Below are 11,540 nucleotides of genomic sequence, written 5' to 3'. Positions count from 1 at the left end.
CTTACTGGTTTAGAATATCTTAACCATTCAGACCTCTTACTGGTTCAGACTTTCAAACAACCCTTAACCTCAACACCAACCAATTACAACAAGTTACGAGTTATCAATTTAAGAGCATTCCCGACAGTTTCTCTACCTATATCTCTATAATAATAACACTATATTTTTCTCTCATATACAATTAAATAATATTTTTTTTACATTTTTATCATTATCGTTTCTTTCTAATCCACTCACAACAACTTTCAAATATATTAAAAAATAAATAAAGAACAATATTTCTATAAATTTACTCATATATTTTAAATTTTCTCTCTTATTTACTCACAACCAGTCAACCACTTACAACCCTCTAACAAAATTTAAAGATGTCTTTCACATAATTATATAGCAACTACTGAAAATGCGTTGAATTTGAATATAATTCTTTTTTATCATGTTATAATAATGGCAATAAAAGATAATGTTTTTCTTTTTATTTTTAAATTTATTTATTTAAACACGACCGTAAAATATTATATTCGATTATTATTATCAAACCCAGATTCGAGATGCAAACATTTGAATTCTTCGCATTGGCGCTTCTTCACAACCCAAAATAATCACCACACCATCGACGGACTCCGTTGACCGGCGGTCAACATGTCGACGCTGGAGAAGATGATTGCTCAAATGTACGGTCGCAAAGACAGTATCATCGACCAATTGCAGCAGCAAGCTGACTCATACACTCAACAACTCGCTTCCAGACTCTTAATTGACGGATTCACACCTCCTCCCTGCCTTCTGAGCCCTAATTTCATTTCACAGTCTTCTAATCCCAGTGGTATTAAATAACCATCCAATTGTTCGATTTAAGTACGCGTATGATGTTAATTGCTGAATGAATTAGTAGACATATCATTTCTAGGGTTTGTCTGGGGTGAACGGGGTTTCTTCAATGTGTTTTTTAATCGCTAGGCACTTGTCGGCCATTGTCCGTTTAAGCAATTGTGAAAGTAGATATCAAATTGGATAGTGTTTGGGAGTGTTGTTGAACTCGGCCGGTGGGGTGGGGTCTAGAGATTCGATTGGAATTTTTTTTATGGGTACGTTGCAGTTTTATACTTTTATATATACACACAAACACACATTTTTATATGTAATTCTCAGTTATACACACACACACACAAACACATTTTTATTTGTAATTTACAAAGGTTGCTCGGAATTTACAAAGTTTGTTTGGAAATTTGCTGGCGATTTGGTCCAACTAGGACCGATTTGGCCGGTTAATTAAAAATTAGTCGGTCACTTGTCGATTAGCGATTAAGCATTGAGTTGACTAGTCCAATTTTTCCGACACTGATGTTCGGTTACTACTATGAGTATCTTACTACCTTTATCTTTCTGTGTATTATATATGGAACAGTGTTATGAGTTTGTGAAAAAATGGTGATTTTTTTTTTTGCAGAGTTGGAGAAAGAGAAGATCATATCTAGGCTCTTACTTCGACCTCCACTACATTCCACTCGATATTCAACTGGTGGCTGCTCTCTGTATGACAGACCAGTTGCTGCTGGGGGCAAAGCACGATTATCAAGTGTAACGTGTGTGGATAACTATGCTTTTAACAAGGCTGTCAATAAACCAACTACCGTGCGTGACAGTAATGAAATAGTAGGTAGCTTAAATCGATTTCTTGAGCTAGATGACAGTGTTAAATCTCCTCTTAACAAGGTGGATGCTAGAGTATCAAGCGTATGTGCTGCACCAGATGTGTCACTTGAGTGTAATAATAATGAGATAGTTGGTAGCTTAAATTGTGTTCCTGAGCAGGATGACAATGTTAAATCCCCTCTGAATGAGGTGGATGCGCCACTCGAGTGTCATAATAATGACACAATGTGTAGCATAAATTGTTTTGCTGAACATGATGACAGTGTGGAATCTCCTCAGAATGAGACAGATGCTAGAATAACAAGCATTTATGCTGCACCAGATATATCACTTGCTAGAATTCAGAGATCCAAGTCTCGGCAAAAAGCTCGGGAGCTTCGCAATAGTGGGAAAACGACTGCCAAAAGTTGTTTAAGTATTGAAAGCAGAACCCATATTTCTTTTAGTGGTGGCTCCAATTTACATCAAGTCACTCAAGATAAGCATCCTTCAGAAGTGGACAAATGCAATGATATCATTGGATCAACTTCTATGGCATTAGAAGAGAAGGGTGACAAAGCAAATGATAGAACCAGTCATAGTGCTACACTTGCAAAACCAAACAATTGTTATGAAAACCCAAGTTTAGAGAACGATCATGCTGAAAAAGGGTCATCTTCTGATAAGGAAAATTTTGATGGTGGTATCAAGGTGCAGCCAACAGGTGATTCATCACAACAAGATCGTCATGTTAATGGTGTTAATCTTCCTCATATCTGCTTGGGAAGTTACGCTAGCAAAAAATCAAGAACCAGGAAGAAACAGGGCACAGAAAACCGAAATATGCCCTATAGTGGGAGAACAACAAGGTCTAGAAGTTCAAGGCAACAGATTAGTGGTATAAACAAGTCTTCAAATATGGGCACATCAGTTTCTTGCAATCCAAAAGAAGGCGGAGGTGTATTGAAGCCAGTCATTTCTTCCAATATAGAGATTGAAAGATCTTCACTTGGTGGCAACAACCAAGAAAATGCTGAAATTGTTGTGCGAAACGGGCCAATAGATGCACCAGCTGTAATGCAGCCTGTAAATTCTGGTATTAAGTTGGATTTGGCCACTTCAGACTGTTGTATGAAAGTTAAACCAAAGCAACTTAACTTTGATGAAATCGGTGAATGTGATTTAAATGAAATCTGTAGCCCACTTTCCAATAAGAGAAAGTCGGATGTAATGTTGGGACAGGAATGCTATTCTTTAAAGGAGTCTGCATCATCAATAGATCATAAATCTAGTGGCAATTTATTTGAGCAGCAATTACCAAATGCAGATGTTGTGTCCAGCAACCCAAAAGCTGCAAGGACAGAGTCTTGTAACAACACTGATGAGTTTGTAAAAGATGTGATGATAAATACTGGTTTGGAAACGAATGTGAACTCAGTGGTGGAGGATGTTGAGCACAACTCTATGGTCTCCATACCTGATGATATTGATGTAACATGTGAGGTAAATATATCTTCCAAAGAAGTCGACAGTGTTTTTAAAACAAAGACGCATTCAGGAAAGTCTCATTTGAAGGAAGATTACACATCCTCGTTAAAGGTGCAAATCAAAGAGGTATTTTTACTTGATATGGTAGTTTTTTTATAAATCAAACAAACCCAATTCAATACAGCATACTCACTCAATTTTATTACTTCCTGATGTTGGCTGGAGGCCATGTATAGGCTTTGCCAACTATTTGATATCCTCCACAACTTTATGCTATTTATTTATGCTTAATGTATACTAGCTATTTATGATACATGAATTTATGTTGTTCTCCCTACTTTTGGATTTAGTTATCAAAGTTCTGATGCACTTTAAAATATGACATTTAATGATTATTTTCTTCTATTAGCAGCATTGTTCACATGATATATTTCTTTTTTGACAGGGTGATCTTAGCCATAAAAGGAAAGAAAGTGCTTCTGGTGTTTTTATACCTGTATCCCCAGATAGCAAGTCATCGTTCATTTCAAGTTTGACTAAACAAGGAAACAAGGGTTTTGATGTAGATCTTGGTTCTTCAATATCCAAGGATTTTGAAGATGGCACAAATTTAAAGGTTCCCAGTATGAAATTGAATTCTGCCAAGTTTAACACATGCCCTTTGAACCAGCAGAAAAATGTTGAGTACCAACCAAACTGCTTTTCAGAGTCCCGGAAATTTAGAGTACCTATTCAAAGAGATGCTATTCATTTGAATCTGAAGACACCTGAAAATGATATAAATTCTGTTGAGGAATCTGCTTCAATACTTTTATCTGAAAAGATCAAACTATCCCAATCACATGGCATTCAGAGCCACGATAAGAGTTTTAATAATGAGATGATTTGTGTTTTGCCAGATGGGACAGAGTCCGTACATGAGCCTCAAGCTGCAGAACCTGAAAATGATTTAAATTCCATTGAGGAATCTGCTTCAATACTTTCATCTGAAAAGATCAAACTATCCCAATCACATGGCATTCAGAGCCGCGATAAGAGTTTTAATAATGAGATAATTTGTGATTTGCCAGATGGGACAGAGTCCGTACATGAGCCTCAAGCTGCAGAATCTGAAAATGATTTAAATTCCATTGAGGAATCTGCTTCAATACTTTCATCTGAAAAGATCAACCTCTCCCAATCACATGGCATTCGGAGCCGCGATAAGAGTTTTAATAATGAGACCATTTGTGAGTTGCCAGAAGGGACAGAGTCCTTACATGCGCTTCAAGCTGCAGAGGTATTAATGCTACCCTGATAGCAACTTATTCGTGTTTTTCAGTTAAATACATTTAGTTTTCCTCTTTTGCAATCATATTCTGATCAAAATTTCTCTGTGATGTATTCACAGGCAACTGTTACTAAAGTGGATGATGACACTACAGCTATCTCTGACGCACTCAAACAGTTTGAACCAACTGCTGATGCGGGGCCTGTAAGTCCAACCATCAATGATGATGTGGTGGTTACTGAAAATAATAACTTTGAAGTAAACCTTTCTGAATGGGTGTCCTCATATGACTCAGTTCAGCCTTCACAAAATGATGACAAAACTATGGTCTCTGATGAAATTAGACCTGTTTATGAGGGTTTTTTGATAGATGAGGAAATTGGGAATTTAAATATTGAGAATAATGAAGGTGGAATAAATTTAGACACACTGGAAATCCCAAGTACCACAATGGAAAGAGTTAGCATCATAGAGCAGATCTGTAAATCTGCAAGCATGCAGACACCATCATCTCAGTTTTCACATCAGTTTCAAGGCTTATATGGATTCATGGCAGATGGGAATCAAGGGATTCTTGATGAAGATTATAGAAAGCATCTACAAACAAGTGATAGTTATGTAACTGAAATTGATTCTGTTTTGCCACAGCATCAAACGTTTAATTATGGTACTCCATTTTACTGGCAATCAGAAAACCTTTATTCGTCTCCTACTGGAAAACTATGGGACAGATCAGCATCAAGTTCTGGTAGTTCAGAGATGCAATTGAGTTCAAATCCTGAGCTTACATGCTTCCCAATTGAAGAAGATCCAAACAGTAATGAAGAAAATGAGAATGCAGAGGAGGTGAATGATGAACTTCAAGAAAATGTAATAGCAGAAAATGAAAGTTCAGTTAAGGTTTCTCCCAAAATGGAAATTGAAAGAACCGAGAATGATTATGATGAGATGGTGGTTGAAGTTCCTGAAGTAGGGTCTCAACATGCAAAACATGTATCTACCAAATCCATCAAGTATTCAGATACGTATAGTTCAAATTTAGTCAGTACAGAGGCTAGTGTTTCTAGGACTTGTGAAAAAGTCAAACATAAGCCTAAAATCCATCATGGGTTTACGGCAAGTACATATAACGGGAATAACCGTAGTTCGTCAATTGTTACACGTGCTAGTACTCGGGGGAACTTATCTGAAATTAGTAAAAACAAGAGCAGTATGAGAAGTGGAATACCCAGATCATCACAAAAGGACACTAAACGTAACAATATTGTATCAAATATGACATCATTTGTTTCACTAGTTCAACAGAAACAGGCAGCAGCAGCAGCAGCTGGCACAGGTACAAGTTATATCTTTATCTGTTTACATCTTAAATATAGAGGTGGAAGTTTCGACTAGTTTACTTATGTATGGATCAATTGGCTTCTGTTTTTTATGTATTTGTATTTTCTTGATGAATTAACATGTCCTGATATACGATTAAACTTGTTTTGAAGTGAAAAGAGACATCAAAGTGAAGGCTTTGGAGGCTGCAGAGGCCACAAGGCGCCGTGATCAAGAGAAGGAAAACGAGAGAAGAATGAGAAAAGAAGCATTGAAGCTTGAACGAGCGAGAATCGAGAAAGAAAACGCAAAGCAAATGAGATTAAATATGATAAAGAAGCAGGAAGAATTAAAGAAAAAAGAAGCTGACATAGCAGCAAGGAAAAGGTTAAGGGAGGAAGAAGAGAAGAAGCAAGTGGCTAAAAAACGAAAGCTTGCTGCAGAAGCACAAAAAACTCAAAAACTAAACTTTGAAAAAACACGTGTCGGGAAAATGGAGATCGAAAAACACGCCAAAAATGTTAGTTGTCTTTCAGTTCTTGTAGTTCTTTGTGCTCATTGTTTCAACTTTCAATACTTACTGTATTGATACTGTCATAGGCTGCAAATGCTGAAAACAAGAAGAAAGCTGAAAATCTGAGACAAAATAAGAATGCAAATGAAAGTAGTGTTAAAAAACAAGACAATGAGTTCAGGACAAACAAAGTTTTAGCAAATGCTGTTCAGCAAGTTGAATCTATTGCTGAAATTCGTGATGCTTCCGATGATTACAAGGTAAGAATGAAACTGGCCAAAAGTTGTGTAAATCAATTTATTTAAAAGAAGTTTACATTATTTAATGGACATAATCTTTTTAATCTTATTTAATATAATACATAAACAATTTACAAATTTTAAAAATTTGGGACGCTTTTATAATGTTTTTCACCTTTTACCAGAATGCCTATTTTCCTACACTGATTAACATTTTTATTTTCATAGGCAACAAACGTACACGGAAAGTCACCAGTAATGAAGTTGACCAGTCAAGAAAATTCATACGATATTTCTCCTTATCGATCTGATGACGACGATGATGAAGAGGACGACCGGCCCACGAAAAAGTTTAAACCTTCATGGGCTAGGTGAATACTAACATATATTTTTTTAATCATTAAATCTTTAAGTGAAGTTGCAAGTAAATATTCTGTTTCACTGCTTTCAGCAATAAAAATCGCTTGGCTATGGTTCTACCACTACAACAGAAACTCAACCCTGAATCAATCTTCTATGTAGATAGCTTTTGCAACATGGATGAAGGTAATTATAAATTATCCAATATTTTGTAGTGTTGATTGATGTATGATAACCATGATTTATGATTACGTGCTTGCAGTTCTCTTGCCTCGAAGGCTACTGGGAAAATATGTTACCTAAGTTAATTAATTGCTCAGCTGGAAATTAAAGGTATCAGCTTTCTTTTTACTCGGGTTTATATTTTTGTTGACATTGTACGTTTACCCAACAGTTTATGTTGCGCATATTGAATTATGACCATGCTTACAAATTTACATGCAGCTCTAGTGCCAAGCATATGTTATTGTGGGTTCTGTCTCTAGTTTTCATGCTGGTAAGCAAATATGTTTTTTGCTGAATGATGTGAAAAAGGAATGTACGGAAATGATTGTGATTCTTAGCATGTAATTATTCTCCGAAATGATTCTCTCTGGGTGGGTTATGGGTGTAATAAATCCGCCCATTTGACATAATCTTGGCCATCGGTGTTTTGGATCATGACTCTTGTTAACGGATCTATAACACATTCGAAGTTCCAACTTTTTAAAACAGTTTGTTTTGATCTATACCCATTTTTGTCAAAACCTACTTTTGGCCGAACCAAATTGACCATTTTTAAATGACCTGCTACATTGTCTGGCATGCCAGCTCGTTTTTCCAGTTGTACTATAAAGTAAGAAAACCTCCCAACCATGTTTTTGAGGCTACAAGAAACGGAGCCAGCGTGTAGTTTTTCCGATTGTGGCACAGTTGGAGTGTTGTTGAACCTAAGGTGTTCCATGACACTGACGAACCTTATGATCTACTGTGTATTTACCAGAGATATGTAATAAGTGTTAATAAGTAACTTCAAGCTATAATAAATATTATAGATCTATCAATCTTTATAATTTTAAAATCTAGAAACTATATAAATAAAAGATAAATAAATGTAGAAGTGTACAAGAAACCGAAAAAACTGAGAAATCCAAACCGAAACATAAACCGATGGTTTGGCTTTGTGTTTTTGTAAAAATTGAACTTACAGTTTGGTTTTGGCTTTGTATGTAACAAAAACCGAAAAACCCAAACCGAACTGAATTTATAGATCTATATGTTTATATTTTTTATGTTAAGTAATTCATAAGAACTTAATAAATATGTAACTCAAATGTTTTTGCCTGAATGTATATTAATCAATTTGTTAGTACTTGGCAGTTAACAAAATTACTTATATCTAAATTCATTATTTTCGGTTTTAAAGTTTTAAGATCAAATGATGAAAACCGAAAAAACCAAACAATTTGAAACCGGCCCAAACCGAACCGTGCACACCCCTAAGTGTTACTAACCCAATATCCCATTAAAATCTCAAAAACATTTCAACACGTTTCTAAGTTTACAAACTAATAGAAACAATAACATTGAAGTTTTAAAACTATCTTAATATTTCATACCTTTTTTTAAATTCATTGTACAATAGAATGTATGTTATTCTCTATTATTTCAAAATAATTTTCATTGCTTGTTGCAATTAAGTGATGCTTGCTGTCGTGGACAACTGTTTTCGATGAAAATTATGTATGGGATCAGTAACCATAGTATTGGAAAAATGTAAAACAATTTGGAGGATTGGGAGGACTGGTTTGAGAACAATTCGGTATCACGGTGTAAGATTTTGGGATAGTTCTTCAAGATTATCAACTTAGATTAGTTTTTGAATTACAAATATTTTAAATTTTTGAAAACATACAAGAAAAGTGAAACTCGATTGGTTCCGTTACATAAACCCTTCCTAGACAAGTATAGTTAAGTTGGCTGAACTATTGAATCCAGTTTCTTAAAGTTAATGGAACTATATAAACTTCAAAGAATATGAATTGGGTGATCTTCTTTGGTTTAAACAGTTCGGTCAGTTTCAACTCAAGTTACGGTAGAAGAAATGTGAACGAACACAACACCCATTATTCCAAATTTCCAATACAACCAAAGGCATAGATGTATAAGTTTAACAAGCCGACGGTTTTATGACGTGTGACAGAATCTGATTAATTTAGAATACATCGTCTAACAATTATCAAGTGATTGAGTCAACGAGTTTTAGTGCAAACATTTTGAGAATTTTTGGTCAAAAACAGTGGCAAAGCTTGAATGACAACATCAGGAGAGGAAGACTCAAATTTTCAGACGGAAACATGATAATTTACACTGCGTATACAAATTTTGTCTGAAGAAGATTTTGTCGATGTTAACTTGCCATAAGGGCATTTTGGTCATCCTCCCTCTCAACAAACTACAATATTAATCAAGAACGGCGTCGTTTTAGTATTTCAATCATATATTCTCACTCCCGCTTTTTTTCCTCTTTCAAACCGTTAAAACCCACCATCGTAATCCACCATCATCTCCACCATGAACTCAAGAAACCCACCAATTCTCTTCACAATCCTCACACTCAGCTTCATAATCAACCAATCAACCGCATACCCACGGACCATCTCCTTCCAATTCCCACCTCTGCCTCTTCAAAACCTCACCTTCTCCGGCGACTCCTACCACCGTACCACCGCCGGAATCACCCTGGACTCCAATTTCCCATCTTCCTCATCCGGCACCGTCATCTACAATAACCCAATTCGCTTCTCCGACACCCGAACCAACTCCACCACTTCATTCTCCACAGCATTCTCATTCTCAATCACAACCCTCAACCCGTTATCCCCTTCCGGCGGCGGCGGCTTATCGTTCTTCATATCCCCTGAGAATCGGACCCTCGGGTCGCCCGGAGGGTACTTGGGTCTTGTCAATTCTTCCCAATTGGCACAAAACAAGTTCATTGCGATCGAATTCGATACACGACTCGACCCGCATTTCAATGATCCCAACCGGAACCATGCCGGGTTGGATATCGACAGCTTGAACTCGATCGTGACGACCGATTGTGGGGCCGTGGGAATCGATTTACGAACGGGTGTTTCGTTTAGTTCTTGGATTGATTACAATCATGATGAGAGGAGTTTGAAAGTGTTCTTGACCCTCTCGGGTTTCAAACCCGAGAACCCGATTTTGAATGTGTCGATCGATCTTTCGGTGTATTTTCAAGAACTTATATATTTCGGGTTCTCGGGATCGACAGAAGGGAGTAAAGAGACGCATTCTATTGAAAGATGGAGCTTTAAATCGTTCGGGATCAAACGGTTCGTTCCACGGTTGGATAACCCGCATAACGTTAGCACCGAAACCGTCCCGGTTCGGTTTCCGAACACTTCTCGTGCTCGGTACAATAACCGTAACGGGCTCAGGCTCGGTCTTGAAGTTACGGGCTCGGTTTTCATCTTCGCGGGCTTTCTCGTTTTCGGGTACATTTCGGTTAAAAAATGGCGGGAAATCAAAACACAAACGAACATAAAGGAACAAGTTACGAGAAAACCGAGAGAATTTAGTTACAAAGAGTTAAAGACTGCCACGGGTAACTTCCACTCAAGCCGAATCATCGGGCACGGTTCGTTCGGGACAGTTTACAAAGCCTTCATATTATCATCGGGTACACCCGCAGCCGTGAAGCGATCATTGAGGCCTCGGGAAGCGAAAACCGAGTTTTTCGCAGAGTTATCGGCTATAGCGGGGTTACGTCACAAGAACCTTGTCCAGTTACTCGGGTGGTGCGTAAAACGGGGCGAGTTGTTACTTGTTTACGATTTAATGCCGTACGGGAGCTTAGAAAGCGTGTTGTATCAAGACCCGAAACATTGGGGGTTTTTGAACTGGGCACATAGGTATAATATTGCTATCGGGTTGGCTTCGGTTTTGGCTTAATTGCATCAAGAATGTGATAAGTTGGTGATCCATAGAGACATAAAGTCTAGTAATGTGATGTTAGATGCACATTTAAATGCCCGGTTAGGCGATTTCGGGCTGGCCCGGTTAATAGACCATGACAAGAGCCCGGTGTCTACTCTTACGGCTGGGACCGCGGGGTATCTAGCTCCCGAGTATCTACATTGTGGGAAAGCGACCGATAAAACGGATGTTTATAGCTACGGTGTGGTGGTGCTAGAGGTTTGTTGCGGTCGTAGGCCGATTGAGAAGGAGACCGGGGGTGTGAGTATGGTGAACTTGGTGGATTGGGTTTGGGATTTGCGCGCGAAAGGGGAGGTTTTGGGTGCGGTCAATAAGCGGCTTAATGGGGAGTTTGACGAGGAAGAGGGGAAGAGGCTTTTGATGGTCGGGTTGAGTTGCGTGAACCCGAGGAGCGAAATGAGGCCGTCGATGAGGCGGGTTTTGCAAGTTTTGAACCGGGAGGGGGGCGAGATGGAGGTCCCAAGTGTGAAGCCGAAGGTGAGTTTTTCGGCTAGTATGCCGTTGAGTGTTGATGATCTAGTGAAAGAAGAAGAAAAAGATGGTGATGATTCTAGGTTTGAGATACGTATAGATTAGTTTCAAGATTAGCAAGTTTGTGTATTGGTTTTGGGTTTATTCTTTGATTTGATTTGGTGTTGTTCATGCACAGTTTATGGTCATATGTGTAGTTAAAAGTTAATTGTTAGGAATGCCTTGGTAGAAACTCAAT

General features: G+C 37.8%; 1 protein-coding gene and 1 pseudogene across 1 annotated transcript; both read left to right on the top strand.

Annotated features, from left to right (window-relative positions):
- Window positions 1–1,856: 1,856 nt before the first annotated feature.
- LOC143571485 (uncharacterized) lies at window positions 1,857–7,162 on the top strand. Its single transcript, XM_077056895.1, has 8 exons — window positions 1,857–3,252; window positions 3,572–4,405; window positions 4,517–5,732; window positions 5,890–6,236; window positions 6,317–6,490; window positions 6,698–6,840; window positions 6,921–7,015; window positions 7,092–7,162. The coding sequence occupies exons 1-8, from the start codon at window positions 1,885–1,887 to the stop codon at window positions 7,130–7,132; spliced, it is 4,218 nt and encodes a 1,405-aa protein (XP_076913010.1). The 5' UTR covers window positions 1,857–1,884; the 3' UTR covers window positions 7,133–7,162.
- A 2,052-nt stretch (window positions 7,163–9,214) lies between these two features.
- Window positions 9,215–11,407, top strand: LOC143571471 (putative L-type lectin-domain containing receptor kinase S.7 pseudogene; annotated as a pseudogene).
- The last annotated feature ends 133 nt before the right edge of the window (window positions 11,408–11,540 follow it).

This window comes from Bidens hawaiensis, unplaced genomic scaffold (assembly GCF_021521415.1).
Source record: "Bidens hawaiensis isolate Kalapana, Puna unplaced genomic scaffold, B.hawaiensis_p1.1 tig00025381_1, whole genome shotgun sequence".
Classification (NCBI taxonomy): domain Eukaryota; kingdom Viridiplantae; phylum Streptophyta; class Magnoliopsida; order Asterales; family Asteraceae; genus Bidens; species Bidens hawaiensis.
The sequence above is the reverse complement of the archived record's forward strand: the minus strand, read 5'-3'. Positions and strand labels throughout refer to the sequence as shown.

Bases quoted from the DNA above. Each gene is read 5' to 3' on its own strand.
- LOC143571485 (XM_077056895.1), top strand. From the start codon at position 1,885: ATGTGTAGCATAAATTGTTTTGCTGAACATGATGACAGTGTGGAATCT. The intron at 5,733-5,889 runs GTACAAGTTATA...CTTGTTTTGAAG, and splicing joins AGCAGCAGCAGCTGGCACAG to TGAAAAGAGACATCAAAGTG. The intron at 6,237-6,316 runs GTTAGTTGTCTT...ATACTGTCATAG, and splicing joins TCGAAAAACACGCCAAAAAT to GCTGCAAATGCTGAAAACAA.